Below are 20577 nucleotides of genomic sequence, written 5' to 3' on the forward strand. Positions count from 1 at the left end.
CTCAGTCATTCTCTCAGGCATCCAGCTTTCTTTTCCCTGCCAATCCACTGCCACTACTCATTTAAAAAAAAAAAAAAAAAAAAATTGGTCAGTGTTTGCACATAAAGATTAAGATTGTTTGCATTTTCTGCAAGATCTCTAAAGTGATGTCCTGAAAAGGCAGATCACAGTTCAAAAAAGGGCTCTAACATCTTCCTTGCCAGAAAAGGGGGCTGACCAAGTCTATCAAGCAAGGGAAGGAGGAGGAATGAGATGAATCTGCAAAAAAACGTATAAGGCTCTCTGCCTCTCAATACTTCCCCATGAGAAATTTGGACTTAAATAAAGCAAAAGAAAGACAGAACCCAAGTAACCCTCCCCTCTACTGTCCTTCCGAGAATTACCTGATGGCAGCATGTATGGAGAGCAGCTGCTTGTAAGTGCTCTATAACAGTAACATTTGTGTACCATTCTACAAAGACATGTAAAAGTATTTATAATACCTGTAACATGCTATTTTTGCTAACCTTTCTCAGTCCGGTTTGGTATTTATCATGGAAGGCCTTTCTGAAATGACTGATATTATTTGGATATTGTTTGTGTAACCAGTCTAGGTGTCATGTTGTTTGCAGGAGAAGGACATAAGCAAAGTGAGAATCACAGGTTTCCATGGCACAAGTAACTTGTGGTGTTTAAAGTCATTCAGTCCTGCAAGAGAAAGCTGGACATGTTAGAGCACTTTTTTGGTGTCATGTTGAACAGCCTCTAGGGATGGTTACTGGTAACTGGAAAGAAAATGACCTTCCAACATAATATCAAGGCAGGCAAGCCTGTGTATCTGTTGTCTGAGCTAGGCTAGGTTATCAAACTGCTGTGTTATACTATATATTTGTTGTCCACGACAAGTTTATAAAAGTAAAAGGCAGCTTTCCCATACTCCATGATTTTATTACCTGAGAGTGCCACAGAGAACTAGATGATGACTTTTCAGTTATGGCAGGCCGTTGGGTGTACCCATACAGTGATCTCTCAGCTGTGTCCCATGTCACACAGCTCAGTATTGCCTCTGCCAATAAAAGACACTGCAGACATTTTTCATCTGCCCCAGATGTGTCCCTTTGAGACTGGAGGAAGTAAAAGTTTAAGTCACTCTCAGAATTGATACAGGTTTTTTCAGATTAATTTCTCAATTATCTTTGTGTGTTACTGTGAGTCATGACTCTTTGTTTTTTGTTCGCAGTTATTCAGTTCAGTGGAGTTTGGCAGAAGATGGCTGCTGCTTCATGAGGGGGTTGCACCAAACAGGTTCTACTGGTAAGAGAAAAAAACCTCTTCCTTATTTCCTAGACACAGCTCCCCATGCATACACAGATGTTGAAATGAGGCTTGAAGGCAGTGTGGCTGAATGCAGTCTGCATTGCTGATTTGTTGAGATTAATTTTGGACTGGTATGAAAGGGGCATTATTCTTCCTGTTATGTGTTTTTACAGCACTTGAAAATGGGGTCTTTGATCTAAGGATGATGCACAACTGAAATATACTGAAGAAAGCATTGATTTGGGAGAGTAGAGTTCTGCAATTTCCTGTGAACATTTTGAGTTTGAACGCAACTCTGTTCAGCTTAAGCTTGTTTTCTTTTGCACCAAATACAAAGAAGAGATCAATCTGGTCCTTCTACTAGTGAGGGCCAAAGACTAAAGTCTTGGAGTCTTTGAGGATACTAGCATTTCTGCCATGGGTAACAGTGGACATCGTCTAGTGGCCAGTGTTATGCTTTTTAAGTGCTGATAGACCTACTTCAGTCCTTGAAAGTGAGCAAGTTAATGACCATTGAACTAGGCATACACAGTTATTTGTTATGAGCTTAAATCACCATGCAACATTGCTTGTAAGCAGCTGTGCAAGATTTCCAGTCAGATTTCAAGCTGTATGGATCAGCCGTGTGTAAGTTCCTCTTGCTGAATCTTTGCATGTCAGTTGGTTACAGCAATGGAAAAATGTTTGCAAGTTTGATGACAAAGTTACCTTAAAGGAGTATCACAGGTTATTGGCACTGATGCAAGCTTAATTCCTTGTTGCATTAACTTATGCTGTACTTTGTATCTAAATTTACTTAGGGCCATAGCCTACGTGGTTATGACAGAATCTGAGCATCTCACAAATTTTAATATATGGGTTGTCTGTAATGGGTGATTTGACTTCAGTTTCAAAAGCTTGTTGTGGCCACAGCCACTGAAAAATAACCCCTAGATGTAGGTCCGAACTTTATTCTGTAGTTCTTCACTACTAGAAAATTTCTTTGTATTTTGTCTCATCTTCAGTTTTATTTGTCACAGATTTACCCAGTGATTCTGGTGTACTGATTCTCTTCTTATGCAGGCAAATCTTTTTGCATTTGCTTTCCAGAGCAGTGATTTGCATACCAGTGTGAAGTTCTGTAACCACACTTGCAGTAAAATACTTATCTGAAACACTTCCATGCTGTCATGAAGTAGACATTCATGTAGCTTCTACTTACACAGAAAACAAAGCTGACAAATGAAATGGACAATAGACTGTTTTCCTGTAAATATTCTAAATTTTCTGTCATAGTCTAAATCAAAGATAAGTTTATTTTTTTATAGTTTGGCTTACTCCTCTTTTTGGTTACATTGGTGTAAATCTGTGAGACTTCTCATCAGCTCTTTATGAAGGCAGTAGTCCACCTGAGAGAAGTCAGCTTATGTCCTGTGAATCTGGCCTTTAAAAGAGAAGCTTTTGATAAAATAGTCATCTTGAAATCAGGAGGAGCTGAACCAGTTGATGAAAATGAGACCCCAGTGGTAGCTTCTAAACTAAAAGTTTGTGCCAGAATCACAGGTTTTGAACATATCAAGATTCAGCAGTGGGTCAGTCAAATATTTTCTTTTAATTTGTGAAAGAAGTAAGAGCTCTAGGTCAAATTTACTTCCAAAGTTGAATTTATATTTGGTCTGCAAAGGATATATCAGAGATTTTATTTGCTGCTCCTGCTTTTTAATTCTTTCTCAGAACGTGTGTTAGCTGAAGCTTTTGCAAACTAAATCCAATTTTTAACTTAAACTTGTTTCTGTGTAAGTGTCTGTATAGACAGGCACATATATATACCGTTCCTATTTTTTTCCTACAGGACTCCTAACAGGGTTTCAAAGTGCCAGATGCAAACACACAGCCCCACACATATCTTGTTTTTTTCTGGGCTAATAAAAGCAGAAAGCCCTAGAAACTTGGGGACCCAGTCTTTGAGACATCCAGCAAAACTGTACTCACTGAAGAGGGTCAGAGAGCTGGAAAGAATGTCCCTGCTCCTGGATCCTTGCGTCCTGTGCTGCACTCCAAACCCTTTGAAGTTTCCCATCATTACTTGCAGTAGTGGTTTATTGTGAATTGAGCTGACGGATGCCTGCAATAATAATAATGATTAAAAATATCATTTTGCCTTTCCATGGAGCTCAAACTTTGAAGACCTCTTAGAACCTAACAAATAAGAGAACTCAGGTTTGGAGCTTCAAAGGCAAAGGGTAAGTTGAAAAGATGAAAAGATGTTCCAAGCACCCATGTAATTCCCTACAGCCATAAACAAAACATGAAACTGCAAGTCTGTATTTTCACCTTGGACAAAATGTCCCTTGCATAACACATCTCATCAAGTAAGACAGACTGTACTTCTACTATCAAAAGTAAAAATAATACAACTTGTGGAGACAGTGTTGTATCTCATTCTGGCTTATTTATTATGATCATGATCACACAAAAAAAATACTGTTAGCTGCCATTATACGGACACTGTCTGTCCTCAAAACCATCCATAGTAGAAAACAGAGCTGTGCATGTGTAATTGAGAACATGTACACCACAGGGAGCAACACTGGGCTTTTCTATGCATTTCCGTTTCTCTGCAGCCAAGTACCTGAGGACAAATAGGCACCGAAGTGCTGAATCGGAAGGGCAGCCCTTTGCACTCAGAGCGTGGCCACTGCTGACTCCCCATGCAAGAAAAGCAAAAGGGAACTGGGACATAAGAGGGTGCAGATTTATAGTTGAAATCCAGACTTCTACAGCAACATCTCTGTTGCTGGTGCTAACGTACAAGTTGGGTAGAGCCTTGCTCAGTGCCCTGTGGTTTGTTTGTTGTGTTGTGTTTTGTTTTGTTTTTAATTAACTATTACACATTTTGGCTTAGAAATATGCAGAGTCTAATCAACCTGAAAAGTCAGAAGACTGACTTCCAATTATTCTTAAGAGCAGAAACGAATAGTGAAGGAAAATGCCCTGAAGGCACAATTTTTCAAGGAAAGCAGACAGTAGGGATACTCTCTCCTGTTCCTGGTGCTTTCTCTAAACCAAATGGTTTTGGAGGGATCAACCAGGACACAGCTGTATTATGCAGAGAATGAGGGCTATATTCCGGTATCTAAGGAAGGCTGAGGCCTTGCTTTAATACAGACTGCTTCCAGGACTACCTAAACTGGGACTTTTCTAGTATCAGGAGGACACAAAGCAAAGCTTTTGGTATCAGGGTTCTTGAGGCTGCATTTACTTAACGCGGCTTATTTTGACAGGGAAGAAACATACAGAAGACTAAAGACTTCTAAATGGATTTGAATGATTGATGAAAGCAAAGTTGCATATTCCTGATTGGTCACTGATATTTTAATTGCCATTTTACTCTGTCATGGTGGTCTTGTAAATAGTTTGTGGGTGACTCTAAGTCTTGTAAATAAACACTACTGAGCTTGCTAGTTTTAGTCGTGCGAAGGTTCTGCATGCAAATGCTGTCAGAGAAGCTGTAGTGTCTTTTACAGCTGCATTTCTTATATCTGTTTCCAAGAGAATTTTTTTGTTGTTTATTTTTGGCTGCTCTGTGAAACACTCACTCCTATTACCACCCCAGAGAAGTTTAAACCCCTGAAGAACAACTTTAAAGCAATCTGCTGATGCCTACCGCATAACTCTGAGAAAACATTCTGTGTAGAGACAACTCGGCTCCTTGTAGCTCATATGTATTTTGTATTCTTGCATCCTCTATTTCATTAAGAGGAGACATTAACATGAAAATATAATCTGTGTTTATTCAGAGCTCCTCTGTTTCCCCTTTTCATTCTTGAACTCTAAATGATGCCCTGACATCTGCACTTGTGATAAAAGAGATTGTAACATTACTCTGTGGAGGAAGATATCGGGTAGTGGATGAGCAGATAAACTGATACCCTTAAAATAAGAGGTGACTGGATTTTTCTCATCTTAAAATAATGGAGGAAAAAGGGATTTGTAATTGTCTACCTCATTAGAATGTTGCAAGGCCACATTTGTGATAGGCAGACTTTAGTGATGGACTACTGTAAAACTGAGATGTCTAATAATTGCTGTAATTTGGGTATTTTATCACATATCTGTTTGCATAATCTAGGTATGTGAAAGTGGTATACCGAGGAAAGCGTAATCCACTCAGAGAATCAATCATATGTATCTGATGGAAATAGAAAAGAATCCACACTGCATACACCCCAAGGCACTGCAGCTCTGCACTGTATCCACATTTTTCATGTTTTGTTTATTATTTCTCTGGCAGGTTCTTGAGATTTTGCTGTTAAATATACTGTGACAGAAAAATGCATTAAAGTTATCAAGGTGCTTGGTAATTCTGGAACTATGCTCTATGAAAATACCCTAATTACTAGGAGAGGAGTACTCGAAGCAATATTAGTTCAGCAGGGTAATAGAGAAACAGCAAGTTAATATACATGCCTTATGGGTGATAGCATGTTGTTTACTCGTGTGGTTGGCATTAGGGGAAGAGAATGCAGTAGATGCTAGTTAGAAGAGTTGGATAAATGCTTTATCTAAATACTTCTGAGTTTATTTTTGTGATATTTGCTGATTTTCAGCATACATTCCTATGGTGGAATTTTTCTGACAGAGGTGTTTTTTGTGGTGAGTACAAATGTGAACACAACTGGCGAATCAGTCGTATTGGGAATTACTTTACTCATTTTCTTGCTTTTTAAAGTTGTCCAGTCATCCAGTAAAAGTTCAATAGAGATACCTTGTGACTTGCAAATCTAAACATTCATGACCAGTAGTTACAAAAAAAACCAGTCAAAGTGTATCTAGTTCAATATGGCCAAAATATATATGCAGAAATTGCCCATTAAAAGCTAGATTTTTTATTCTGGTCCTCAGATCAAGTCATGCCTTCAACCAGAAATTATTTTCTGAAAGTCTGTAAGTCAAGGTATCACGACTAGACCTGTCCCCCCTGCCAAAAAAAAAAAAAAGGTTAAAAAGTTCATTAAAATGTCTGCAAAATGTAATGTTTTTTTAACCAAAATGAGACATTTTCTGAAAATGTTCTTAGCTAATTCTAATCATAACCTAACCTTGAAAAACTTGGGCGGGGGGGAAAGCCAAGTAAGAAATGTGTCTTAAAAACTAGCATAAAATGAACAATAGAAAAGCCCAGCTAGTAAACTCTATCATCAAGTTATAATCATTAACTGTATCAGATTTTTTTTCTTTTTACTGATTTGGGTATTGCACCCAGAAAAGCAAGTAGGAGAAATACAAAAGAAATAACACTCCATACTTCAAGAAGATCAGAGAGCTTTAATGATGATAGGGCTGGAACACCTCTCCTATGAAGAAAGGCTGAGAGAGTTGGGCTTATTCATCCTGGAGAAGAGAAGGCTCCAGGGACACTTATTGCAGCCTGACAGTACTTGAAGGTGGCTTACAGGAAAAATGGAGACACTCTACTGGTGCAGGGACTGTAGTCATGGGACAAGGGATAACTGTAGGTCAGAGGGTAGATTTACATTAGATATAAGACAGAAGTTCTTTACTGTGAGAGTGGTGAGACATTTGGCCAGAGAAGTTGTGAATGCCTTATCCCTGGAAGTGTTCAGGGTCAGGATGAATGGGGCTTTGAACAACCAGATGCAGTGAAAGATGTCCCAACCCATGGCAAGGGGGCAGACCAGATTATCTTTAAAGATCCATTCCAACTCAAACCATTCTATGATTCTAAGATGACTGTCTTAATTAGATTAAAAAATACATACATAGTATAAAAAACATAGTATATCTCATTTCCAGTAGGGTCATATGTCCATGATGTTAATGATTCCCTGAAGAAATTACAGATGATATGTCAGTTTGTTAAGAGATGTTGCTATGTCTCCACTCTGTCTTGTTTTTTTCTGAGTATGAGAAGGAGAAGAAAATGGATGCAAACATTGTAAAAAAGAAGCCAACCAACCTTTCCCCTCAAACAACACAAAGATATGCGCACACACTGAAATAGAGAAAAAGAGAAACTGGTAAGCAGCTAGGAGAACAGATGAGTAGATAGGACTGTGTTTGTGTTTCTTGTATGAGCAATGGTAAAGGAAGTTAATCTTCAGAGTGGAATTATAGAGTATATATCTTTTCTTTTCCAGAGGAGGCTAGAGACTGTATTTTAAAAAGTCTGACTGTGTTCATTGGAGCAGCTGAAAATCAAGGGAAAAAAGTGTCAAAACCCTGTTAAAAACTTCATTATATTCAAGCAGCTGGAGCAAGATGGGCGAACTGTCCCAGTGTTCTTGTCAGATCTTGGCTTGGGGAGATTTGCACGCCCACCCAGGTGGGCTGAGGCAATTTAAATGGCATGGTATCTGGGCTGTTTACAAATGATGCTGTGTAGCGCTGAACAAGACCTTTTAATCACTGCAGGGCAACTGCTGTAGGCTGATGGGGAAGATGCCAATCAAAGGGCATTGTGACAGCCTGTCCAGAAAATCATCTGCTTGGTCTAACACACAAGCCATATCCGATGAGTTGAAGTGTACTAGAATTTTAATTTAAAAAGTGTGTATATTATAGCTTAAATATAGTGGAGATGGGCACATGCCAGAGGGGCACATCACAGTGATCCATGACAGTTTTCAGGAGATCTGAAGTAAGTAACTGACTGATGGGGAATAGCAAGAGTAGTGAATTTTGCTTGATTTCCATCTTTTTTTTTCTGAATTGAACACCACACATTTGCTTCCAGTTGTAGTTTGGCTTTGGGAGAAAGTCAGACTGCAGGTCTGAGCCTCTATAGTACAGGCTGCTATTATCTTGCTAATATTTTTAGGCAGCTTCATGGCTGCCAGCCTAAAGATACAGATGAGCTGCAGGCAAGCAACACTGGCAGGGACAAGAGTGAAGAGAAAATCTGCAGCCATGCCTTTCCTTGGCCCTTACCATGTAGCTGCTGCTGCTGCTAACATTACTGATGGTGAGTAACACACATTAGAGCACTTTGTCACCATTCAGTGCCCATGACATTTACCATTTCTTCCCCAGAAAGGTCAGTGTTACATCCTGCCCAGACAGAGTGCAAGGGAGCATACTCTCAGTTGGCAGTGTTCACTAAAGATCCCACTGGCATTTCAAAGGATTTAGTGAAAAATTCTGCCTACAGTTCTCAGATAGCTGGACCCTGATATAGCTCTATCTTTTTTCTACAAATGAAGGCTGAAATCTCTCAGATTTATCTCAGGAATTAGGATTTTATTCCTGTCTGGCTTCCAGAGATACAAACTTGCCAGCTTCATGTGGGTCAGTGGGGACAGAAAAAAGACAGGCAGCATCTTCTTTCTGTTGCTGTTTAAAGCTCATTTAGACTCTTTGGGTTTATGATAAGTTATAGTTCTTAACAAACTGAGATCCAAAATACATATTTTTCGCCCCTGGACAAGGCTAAGAAAATTGCCTAAAGTCACACAGCAGGGGTTGATAGCACTCTGGTTGTCTGAGTTTGCTAACCAGATCCTCTGGTTCCAGTAGTCTCTTGAAAGAACTTGTTCCTCATAATCAAATCGAGATTTGTCAGAGCAAAATATAACTCCATCCCAGATCCTTAGTTTGGCAAATTTCCACCAAGTGAGAGAAAAAGTGTTCTCAACTCTATTTGATTATCATGGGGACACTAAAAATGGGAATAAAATAGTAACTTGAACGTTATCTTAAAAGTCATAACTGAGCAGAATCTTAACCATTACCTGGTTGTCCTGGTTTCAGCCAGCATAGAGCTGGTTTTATTCACAGAAGCTAGGGTGAGGCTGTATGTTGGATTTGGGATGAAAAAATGTTGATAATGTGCTGATGTTTTGAGTCATTGCTAAGTAGTCAAGGACAGTCCAGCTTCTCGTGCTGGCCTGCTAGCAAGGAGGCTGGGGGTGCACAGGAAGCTGGGAGGGGACACAGCTGGGACCACTGACCCAGGCTGGCCAAAGAGATATTCCAAACCATACGACGTCATGCCCAGTACATAAATTGGAGTTGGCCAGGGGCGGAAATGGCTGCTCGGGGACAGGCTATCAATCACTGGGTGGTGAGCAATTTCTGTATTGGGAATCACTTGTTCTTGTACATTCCTTTGTCATTATTACTGTTGTTATCATTGTTGTTTCCTTCTCTCTTGCTGTCCTATTAAACTGTTTTTATCTCAACCTACAAGTTTTTTCCCAATTCTCTCCCCCATCCCACTGTGTGTGGGGGGGTGAGCAAGTGGCTGCGTGGTGCTTAGTTGCCAGCTGGGGCTAAACCATGATGCTGGCTTTGCCCCCTTCCTCCCCTTCGAGTCATGTTCTCCAGCTATGAATAGGGAGAAGAGGTATATTCACCTGAATAAGCCTTTTGGGACTGAAAGACCCCATTCTGATTGATGCGTAGGTTGGTGTGTTCTGGTTTTCCCAGTTCAGCTGATTTATTTTAAAAAATCATCCAGAGATACTTTATAAATGAGTACAGACTCCCATGAGCTCCAACTTCTCTCCCATCGTCCAATTCCCCCCGTTAAAGATCTGCAGAAGTAGGCAGGCATCCGTATACCAGGTTCAAAAGCCTGATTTGAGGGTTACTCAGTAGCAGGAGCCTGCAGTGCTACCTAGGACCCTGGAACACGTCAGTCGTCAACGGGCATTGAGCTAGAAAGCTGATTTCTCTGTATGCGCCTGTAAAGGGCAGCCCTTGAGAGAGTGAGGCAATTGCATAATAAAGTTAGCTGTGGATTTGTCTAGATTTATGTCAGGAAGGTTTCACTGCTACTTTCTGTTGTATGTTTAATGAGCAGCATACTGTGTTACCAGAGTTGACTTTGCACTCTTGCTGTAAATGACTTCCTGGCCTCCTCTGGAGCATCCTGACTGGGCCACAGCACTACAAGATGCCAGAAACATGCATCTTAACACAGTGGGAAACTGTGATACTATTAGACTGTACTAGCAGAGAAGCAGTAAATCAGGTAGGTTTGGTCCATTATATAAGGGAGCTGAGTTCAGAGGCTGTAAGTAGAGGGTACCTTCCTCCTTCTCTCCCTTTGAGCCAGTATTACGTCTTAAGTTTCCTGCAATATACGAAAAAGAGATGTAGATCTTAAAATCAGGATCTAATCCTGGTAGTTGAATTTTATACACTTAGTTCAGATCCTCATTTTAAGACATTCTTCCCACCCAGCATTACCAGCAATAGATACCTACCTCCTTGAGAATTCGCATCCATCTATTTCAAAGTTTTAGCCAAGTTTCCTCTCTGCAGCTTCCCACAGAGAGCTGTGGTGTTACTGCAGTGGGGAAGAGGGCTTGGTTTGCTACCATCCACAAAGCTGTGGGGTTATGTGAACATCATGGGGTGCAAGGGTATAGATAATCCCACTCTAAGGTTACTAAAAAATAACGGTGAGAGTAGAAGTGACACCCCATTGCCTGGAAATCACACTACTACCTCCATTTACTTACTTATCTATTTTAGTGTTAGCAGCAACAGCCACCTTTTCTTATGGGTCAGTGTTGTGAGAGGAGCCCAACTAGGAGTTGGGCTTTACTCGCTGCAATGCTATTTTCCATCAGTTCTAGAGAAAAGGTGACAAACTGAGTAAAGCATACCACAGGATGGATTTGGCCCGGTGGCTGCCAGTTGAACTGCACAAAATCATATCATTTCATCTAATTGGACAATGTGAGAAATAATAGTGCAGCAATGTAGCAGGGAAAATCTAATCCAATGATCGTCGGGGGAAATTTATTGGCCAGGTATGAAGAAATGAAGTGCTGATTTATGCTTGTCTGGAATCTGGCCCTTTGTTTCTAAAATGTGTCAGGAGAATAAGATGGTTAAGAGATGTTAAAGCTAGAAAGCAATCTTTAAAGTATGTTCAAGGAATAGTAAAATCTGTAAAACTTCACATAATAGGGACTGAACTAAAGAAACCACAAGAGTTCCCTCCCACATTATGCAGATTCACTGACCTCTACAAGCAAAAAAGGAATAGAGAGTATCTGCAAAGTCTTCATGGAGTCAATATAGTAGTAAAAGAAAAAGGAGCCTGGAGGACTTTCAGGCTCTATTTTTGTCTCAGCCACATAACAGCTGTGTGATCTTGACTAATCAGTGGAGTTTATCTATAAAGCTGAGAACAAAAATTTTCCTCAACTCCTATTTCTAACTTGGTCTTCTGGTCTTGTACTTTTCCATAGGTCTTGAACAAATCGGTAGCACACAGGGAAGGTTACTTAAAGGTTGATTGTCAAGTACTTTTGTATCTTTGGACAAAAAGCTCCTTGTTCAGTGCTACATGTTACTATTTTTATGACTGGCAATTAGGATTTAGAGTGTTATAGAAGAATCAGTGGAACCAAAAAATTGATGCTACTGAGGACTCCATGAACGTCACCCACTGTTGTTTTCATCTGTCCTTAAAAACAAAAACAAAAACCTGCCATTCACTAAGTTGGAATAAGCTATCAATTTTTTAACATGAAGTGGCAGTATGTGTCCCAGAGGCAGGGGGGGAGCTGATTTTGCATTGGCAAGATTTACGATAAGGGATTCGCATGAGTGCTGAGGCTAAAGGAAGATAAATCCCCAAAGGCAAATTCTACCAATAATTGAATTACAAAGCCATTATCGTGTGCTGAACAGAGAAACTTTATAGCTCTATTGTGACAGGATAAAGCTTGTTAGAATATTTATGTTCATAGGACAACTTTGGCATAAGGATCTCTCAGAGTATGTTCTCTCTTTCACCTGTCTGTGGCAGGTAATTAGTCTTTCTGTATAATGCAGTCTATATGGAGATAGAGGTGTGCTCAAATTGGGGCTGGGAGAAGGAACGCGAAGGTCAGGAGACATCCCAAAATAACACATTAAGCACAGCTTCATCTACAGAATGAATGGCAGAAATGTCCAGAAAGAGAATTAGGACAGGTTGCAGGAAGAGAAAGAGAGAGCACATAGGAAAATGAGCATTTTTAGTGATGAGGGGTGAAATTGGATTTTTCCAAGTGATGTGTCACTTTTCTGTTTGGTATTGCATTGCAGTCACTTCTAACCTACTTTGAGTCAGTGTCGATAATCTCAAAATGGCTAGAACTGTGAGGGTGTCATTCTACCAACCTTAGAAGAGTCATGCTGATATCTGTCATTTATCTGCCATCCTTTGCTGCATGAACAAATCATACCTCTTTACCCCCGCAAAAGAAGGTAAGGGATGGTCATAGGAGTCCTGGTTCTGCACTTGTTTCCTCTGAGACATGGGAAAGATGCATAGCATCTCTATCCCCATAAAAAGAATGAAACACATTCACACTGGTTCTGTCTGTGAAAAGGGCATAGTAGCATTTCTGTTCTTCCAGCCTTTCATTCTGGGCCATTTGCATTGAAGATTTTCTAAAATAAGGTTGTCTTTTATTGCTTGGCTTAAAATACCTTTGACCTTGGCAGCTGTGAGCATGTATGATACAAGGAATATATATGAAAAGTTTGCCATCAAGTTTCTTGTGCATGTAGTCCCAAATATGGTGTGACTGTGTCTGAAGTCAAGCATTCAAAATCGAAGGCACCAAAACTACTTTCCAGAATGCACAAGCCATTGAGTTGGAGCCCTTATTGTCTGGTGCTTCGAGTTCTTTGTTTATGAAAAATGGTAGTTTGAAATTAAGTACACCAAGTAGAAGCTTTTTCTATCTTCACAATGATGCCTTTTTGCAGTTCTGAGTGGTCTGACTGCCTTGCAAGCCTCATCTGTTCCCAGTATCCATAAACAATTGCTTTTGTCCCTAGAAGTGAAAAAAGATAGAAGAGGTGGAAACCCCAGGATAACGGGGTCTCTGTTGAATTTCCTTGGCTCAGAAGAGCTGACAGGCCAAGGAAGCCAAGGTTTTAGAAATGTTTCAGACAGAGATGGCAAGGGGTTGGTCACTACAGAAATATGCCAACTAGCATTTGCTGTGCAATGGGCAGTGCCAGGCTGCTTTTGTTTAGTTCACCCTAGTTCTAAACCAGGGGTTGATTCGGGATCTTTTCCCTGTGCTGCTTCTCACGGTGAATGTAGAATCTGCATTCAGAGCAATTACTGTGCTGCAGCCACTGATATCGATTTGTGAAGCTCTCAAGTGCAGATGACTACTTAGCAGGCCCGCCGGTGATTAAAATTTTAGGAAGCTACTTTGTAATAGTACTGTGCGGGTCCTACATTTTTCATAATGTGAGCATCTTCTGCGTAAAGGCATTGGGGTCACTGTCCTGCACTCCCCTTTGCTTTTTAAAATCCTCATTTTCCCAGAAGATCTTTTTTGTGGTTTTTTTCTCTCCTCTTTTTCTTTTTTCAAAACACCCAGACAATTACACCAACAAAACACAAAAAGCTAATCACAAAAATACAATAAGCACCATTCAGCAGAAAGTGTTGCAAGCATATCCCTGGTGTACTGAAGTTTCAGGGAGTATTACAGAAAACCTGAGATTAAAGGGATGGACAAAGGGCATGCCAGCATTTTACCATAAAGTGAAAACATAGACCATCATAAGAAGAAAAGTTTGCGGATATATGAGTGATAGGTTTTTGAGAATGGATGCTGAAAGGGAAGAATAGAGAAATATGAGAACAAAGTGCTGCCGACATAGCTAACAAAAGTGGCTCAGAATAGGGCATGGCAAACTTTTGGACTGCTCTTTCTTTGAAGAGAAATTTCTGAGAGAAATCAGTAACTGGGTGGGTCCCAGAGTATTGTTCACCTGAACCCCTGTTCTTTGCAGGGTGCTTGGTTTATAAGCTATCAAATGCACAGCACTTTTCCTTGTTTAGCTTGTGAAGCATACATTGACCAAGGTTGCATTGGCCATGTGTACAAAAGATAAATAGAGCGGGCAGTTTTGTCAAGTTAGAAACACTGAGTTTGAGGCTTTGGTGTTACCTAGGGCAAATCCAGCATGTAGTTTCCTTGTTCCATGTGTGAAGCTTGTATTTATTGATCACTCTAGTTTTGGTATAAGAACCTTCAAATCCGGTCATCAGTCAGGACTGGAATTTCTTTGTAATCAGTTAGGTTTATTCATTTTGTTTCATACTGATGCCATGGGCTTAATACTGTTACTTCATAATATTCAGGCTTGTAAAAGTACATTGTCCCCCTCAGCTTCTAAGGATGATCCTTTCCCCCCAGCCAAATGAAAAAAAACAAGAAAACCTACAAATAGTGTAGGTGCATGCTCAGTAGTGTTATGATAAATCTGGTTGACATACTAAGAATTTAAGATTTCTGATGTATATTCCACGGTTCCTAACATGTTGTTTCCAGTAGATGCTTTAAGAACTGATTGTCCTATGCATGTAAAAGGATACATTTCTCTTCCTACAGAGTGTATGTTCTCAGGTGCAGTGCAACCAAGAGCATGGTATTTATCTCCTGTGTATGCTCATTGTGGTCAATATTGCATTTCTGAATGTCTCCTAGGCTTTTATATGCCATATAGCAAATAATAAAGCTGAGATAACCTATATTAAGGATTACTCTCTCAGAGAGAAGACAGTCTAGGACATTCTCTTTTCCCTTTACTTACAATCCATAGTTTATCTGTAACTCATGTTTGTAAATGTAGGTAATAAACATATATCAGATCTGTTGTGTTACCTGCTTTAGGACCTTTATGTGATCACCTGTGGGTGTCTGTAGTGTAGATGTCCAGACATCTTACATTCAATGGAAAGAAACAGCCCTTTCTAGGATAAAGTTTGCCTTCTCATGAAGTCATATCTAACACCGTTCAAATGAGACGCAGTGCAAAACTGCCTGTTTCTTCTCACTGCCTGCAAAGAGAGTTGAGTGTGATTAGCTCAGAGTTAAATATCTATAGTGTATAAGTGGGTAAGATAAATATTACTTTATGTGGATTTTCAGGTGGTATGGAGAGATGTATAGAGAAATATCACAGTAGCATGGTTCCATGCTACCATGGAACAAGACAGCATGATACAACAAAATGTGACATTAAAAAAATTCTGGTCAGTAAGCTCTCAGCAAAATCCAGATGGGAGTGGTACGTTTCTGGATGTCAGCTGTGTACAGCTAATATTGATTTGAGCAGATATGTATTTGTATTTTGCCTGTCCTTTACACCTGATTGTTCATGTTATCATTTAATATTATGGGCCTGACTGTGACCTTGTGCTGTCACAAAGTAAATTAAGCCTGTCACATATCAAAACAATGCAATGCAATGTGTATTTGGTAAGGTATGAAGAAAGATCTAATGGCTAGGAAGACCTGGATATGGTTCTTGCCTCTACCTCAGGTGTCCTGTTTGACTTTAGGAACCCCCTTAGATTCTCTGGGCCTTAGTTTTCATCTTCATTTGTCATCACATTTCTAATTTGCAGGGGTTAGGAGATATCAAAAGAAAGGAAGCCCTTGAGTAGATGAATAATGTTTATCACCAGTCATGTTTCAGCCATCCTTGTTCTGTACATTCTTGGGACAACTGATGGCTTAATTCTACTTTGAGTTGAAGCTTCTGGAGTCCCAATACTGGCTGTTGTAGTGTGAGATTAAGTAATATGCAGTTCACTACAGCTGTAGCCTTCTAACTTTCAGGGCTTGGTGGGTCCAAATATTTATGCGTTGCTCTTAAGACATTTAAGAGATTTACATTTTATGTAAATTATGGCTTATATCACAAGTGAAAACAACAATGACAAATTTCCCATCCATCAGTGAGTCACCTCATTCTGAATTAGCTGTCTTTGCCTGAGAAGATGCAATAGAGGTGTTTCTTGGGGTCACAATAGCACTGTGAAGAGAAAACTCACAAAGCACCTGACTGTAGAATCACAGGCTTTAACTAGGGCAACAAGTTCTTTGATGGATGAATACTATTGTTGCGTGTTACTTGATTATATTCGTGGAATATAATCCTTGTTTCTTTGGAGAGTTCACACCCTCATGGGGCCGTGGTAGGTCAGGAGGAGGAATGCACTGACAAAGCTGTACTGTGTCTTCTGCAATAGCCCAGTTCCAGGTGTGCTTAAAGCCTAGTTAATAAACAAGAATAAAAAGGAGGTATGCCACATTACAAGCTTAGTCCCTCTGCAGTTTTTTAGAGCTGTTAGTCACTGGCACCTCTCTATCTTGAACTGAATTGTAACTAGCAGGCCCAGCATATTGGCCGTAAATCTGATGATGATAGCAGATAAAGGGAAAATGCCCTAGGAAGGTAGTCCCTTCCCACCCACTTGTTGTCAAATATGAGGAAGCAGAGATTTTAAATGGAAGTTGAATGTTTAGGAGAAAAAGACCTTGCCATAAATGTTATTAAAAATGGAGAAGAGGTGAAAGCAATGCTGGCTTAGAGTCTTTTCTGAAACTTCTACTTCCCAGCAAAGGAGAACAAAAAAATTCCAAACCCTTTCTATCTAGAGGATTGTTACAGATTTTGTCAAGTAAAAGCTACGGATTAATCAGGACACAAATAGTCTTGTTATTGTTAACATTTTTATAATGGTTATTAGTTAATGCGCATGATGATTAAGGGCTGGAGCTGCCTCTGATTGCAGTCAGTGGGAACTGAAGTAAGGTCTAAATGACTGTTTGAACCTCACTTTTGATTTCCTGAAAAATAATGAGGCTTTGAACAGAACAGCATCTAATTTGTCTATCACTGGACAAGAATGTTTCTCTTCCCTCATGCATAACTTGGAGATCAGGCAGCTAACAAGAAACTGATTGTTTAACCCTTAGCCTTAATCTAGGATTATGACTTGGATGATAGGACCAAGACCAGAAACAAGGCTGATTGTCAGAGATGTCACTGAGGCTGCTGTACAATGGGATTGGCACATACTTGCAGTCAGTGCTGCCATAATTCAGACTGCCCATCAATTCACTGGCCATTTGGAATGTCCCTGGGAGTTGTCGAGGCCAGCAGTGCCAGTCCAGGGCAACCTCAGCAATGGAAGCAAAGCTTGAGTTCATAAACCTCTTATTTGCAGTGTTCAATGTCTTTATGTTGTTGCTTGTTAATTCAAAGTGAATAAATAGTCATTTTCTGAGTCAGTCTGACATTTCTTTTATTGATGTAACACTGTTTTTATTATATTAGAAGTGATAAAATGTCTCAGGATGAAATGGGTTTTTAAAATTTCTTAATTAATGAGGGACTATTGATCATGAAGAGTGTCAATTACGCAAATGTGCATAAAATGTCCAATATAAAGGAACAGCTGTAATTAGTACGCTGGTAAACACTGTTATCCCATAAATTAGTCTTCTGTATCCCACCCAGAACTGAAATGCATCCTTCTGACCAAACCAGGAGACACATCAAAATGTCAGGCACCAACGACAACAGAAACAAGTCTAGGTGGAAAGAAGTGAAGGGGTCAGAAATAAAGAACTCCTAGTACTATAGCATTGATTTGATAAGATGGTAGAATCTCTTTCAAATTTTCAAGTTTATTTTGGGTAAAACTCCAAAATGCTTTGAAAATGATCAGCTCTTACTTGTGAGCATGAGTTTATGTCCAGCTAAACAGGATATCCTGTGGAATTAATGTCTCAGAGATTCATGGTATCTGTTGTTTTTAATGCCTTTATATCAATCTGTCTTTTACAGGTCTATGATGGGGTCCAGTAGAGAGCCTGATCTTGTGCACCTGGAGGCAAAGACAGTGGATGGTCGTAAGTACATCAGCTTCCAAACATTGTGGTATTCTGGACTGCCCTCATATTCTTGTAACCACACAACATCGTGATGGAAATCTGGCTTGCCTTTAGTGATTCACTCACTTAATTATGAGGGGTTTGACTGTTCCAAGACAGGTCTGTTAGAAGAGAAATCTTTCCAGCAAGGCAAAAAGTTGGGTTAACAGGTAGTGAAAGGAATATGGTAAGGAAGAATAGGTGATAAGCAGTAATTTGAGTTAGTATATACAGTACTTTTCTTCCTTCCTACGTGATTTTTGTTCATGGGAACATGACATTGGAGAGAAGTTCCTGGATCACAGAGTCTAGCTGCTGTTGTCTCACACAGTACATGATATCACCTTGTTCATAGCTTTACAGTTTTAACAGACCAGGGATACTCTGCCTTAGGTACTACCTTTGAAAATACCTAATTTCCCTCACGTTAGAAACCTTTTAGTGACCAACCTAAGTGTATTCTTCACTGTTATTGCTTGTCCTGTCATTGTCCTTCACTTTCATCAGCTCCTCTCCTTCGCTACTTTGCCTCTTGAGGTGCTTTTCTCCATTTCAGGAGCCTCCTTTACCTGTAAGTCCAAAATAGTCTCCTAATTGGCTGTAAATTCTCTCAGGCACACTGAGCCACTGGCTGGCCTCTTCTCCTCCCACCCATGCTTCATTAAGGTTTATCTTTGAGCTCTACTGCCTTTGCAGATCTTCCTCCATGGATTTCTTTTCCACAACACTGGATTGCCTCAGGCAGGCATCACGCTGAAAGCCCTGGCTGCCATAGATCTTGTCATTGTAATTCCATATTGTTTTGTCTGTAAACAGAAGCTTTGCTGCAACATAACAAGCAGGTTTTTACCATTTGCAATATATAAGTATTAATGATGCAGTCAATTAATTCCTATAAAAATTGATTAAATTCTCCCCTGAATTGTACCCCCAAATGCAATGGTGTTACTCAAAATGTGTATTTAGTCATTGGATACTTAAAAGCTGTCTGAAAAGGTAACTGTAAGGTACTAAGTTTCTTAACTCACAGAAATTTAGCATGAAAGAGAAGTTTTTGGAAGATTAATTTTGAAAAGAAACAGTTGCGATAGAAACCATAAAATTTTAATGGTCTTTCCATTTCAAGATATGCAAGATTAGTAAAAGTGAAAGAATGTATTATCTCTATTTCTTATCATTTGTGATCTCTGATTATTATTTCTCCTTAAATTTCACTTACCTGAACATGCTGGCAAGGCTGGGAACATGAGGCTTTCTTGGGATATGCTAAATGAGAATGAAATATTCTAGCAGGACAGTGTCTATTTCAGCACAAAATATTACTGTTCTAAGGCATTAAGAATTTGAGGTCATTGAGACGAAGCACTACGATCAATGTTTACGGAGCTATACTCTGGTGATGCTTTTGAAGGATGTTCAGTTCACAGTGGGCAGAGAAGGTGCCATGCTCCAAATGGTATGAATGGTCTTGTTTGAGTTCTTAGGCTGTAACAAGAACATTTTGCGAAGCTATATCACATTTCTGCAAAGGACTTCTTGAGTGCTTAACAAATTGGTAAGCTTTATTACAGCTCTTAAGGTGGAAACCAAAAAACAGGCAGGCAAAACTGGCCTCATTGGAGAGCCAGATGTATTAGTAAAGGATTGTGGAATAAAAAATTATCACTCAACAGCTGAGCTCTAGTAACTGATTCTGCACACTTATTTTGGCTTAGTTGTGAGGCAGCACAACTTAAGTTTCTCTGTTTAGGCAGTGACAGAACTACTAGTGTAAATATAGCGGTGGTGTCAAACCTTCAGCTAATGGTTACACCTCTTGCAAACTAGTCATTTGGATGAAACTTCTTTTGATGAGTCAGGAGGTCTCCAGTTCAGCTCATTGGCAATATAAGAAAATGTGTTAGATTTTCATCAAGGGCATGCTCTGTTTTGCCCATTTTTCCAGGGAGCATTGGTCTCTGGCAGAGGACTACAGTGGGCAGCTAGAAACAGTAACCTTGGGACATACCACAGCATTTTTTTTGCTGGAAGGCATTTGGCAGCACTGCAGGTCACAGGATTTTGAGACTGAGGCAGGCTAAGAGTGTACACATGGTCCATTACTCTAGTTACCATGACCAACTTGGTATATTCAGGCCTCTTGGCTACTAGAACCTTCTTTTAAGTACTAAAGCAGTCTCCTTTTCCTGGATGAAGTAACCATGATGCTCCAGTGGATGAACAAACCTTTATCCTCTGGAGTGAAGCGGGTGTGTCACTGCCAGTGGGGTGATGGGGTGAAGTGTGCTGAAGTGAGAAAAATATCTTTTTTTTTCAAGCTGAGAGTAATTTGCAAATAATTTTTCTTGGGTTTTTTTTGTGTTGTTTTTTTTTTTTAATGTTCTTGCATTTACTTATTTATACTTTGTTTGGAATATCTCTTTTGAGAGTTAACCAAGTGTAAAAATTCAATAAAGGGATTAAATTTGAGAAGGTAGACGTGCCAAAACAAAACAGGGAGAAATAAGGAAAGAAAGAAACAACCACACAATCTGTACAATAAAATAAAAGATCCTGAAGTGGAAATATAAGAGCTAAG

The 20577-nt window shown here is 39.7% G+C and overlaps 1 protein-coding gene across 1 annotated transcript in view; it reads left to right on the forward strand.

Moving 5' to 3' along the window:
- Window positions 1–20577, forward strand: part of SORCS1 (sortilin-related VPS10 domain containing receptor 1) — a gene marked incomplete at both ends in the record, with an annotated part of 88459 nt that overhangs the window by 15305 nt on the left and 52577 nt on the right. Inside the window, 2 exons of the mRNA XM_010285299.1 lie at window positions 1220–1293; window positions 17914–17978. Coding sequence (XP_010283601.1) covers window positions 1220–1293; window positions 17914–17978 — 139 coding nt within the window. The remainder of the gene's footprint in view (window positions 1–1219; window positions 1294–17913; window positions 17979–20577) is intronic.

This window comes from Phaethon lepturus, unplaced genomic scaffold (genome assembly GCF_000687285.1).
Source record: "Phaethon lepturus isolate BGI_N335 unplaced genomic scaffold, ASM68728v1 scaffold2634, whole genome shotgun sequence".
NCBI lineage: Eukaryota > Metazoa > Chordata > Aves > Phaethontiformes > Phaethontidae > Phaethon > Phaethon lepturus.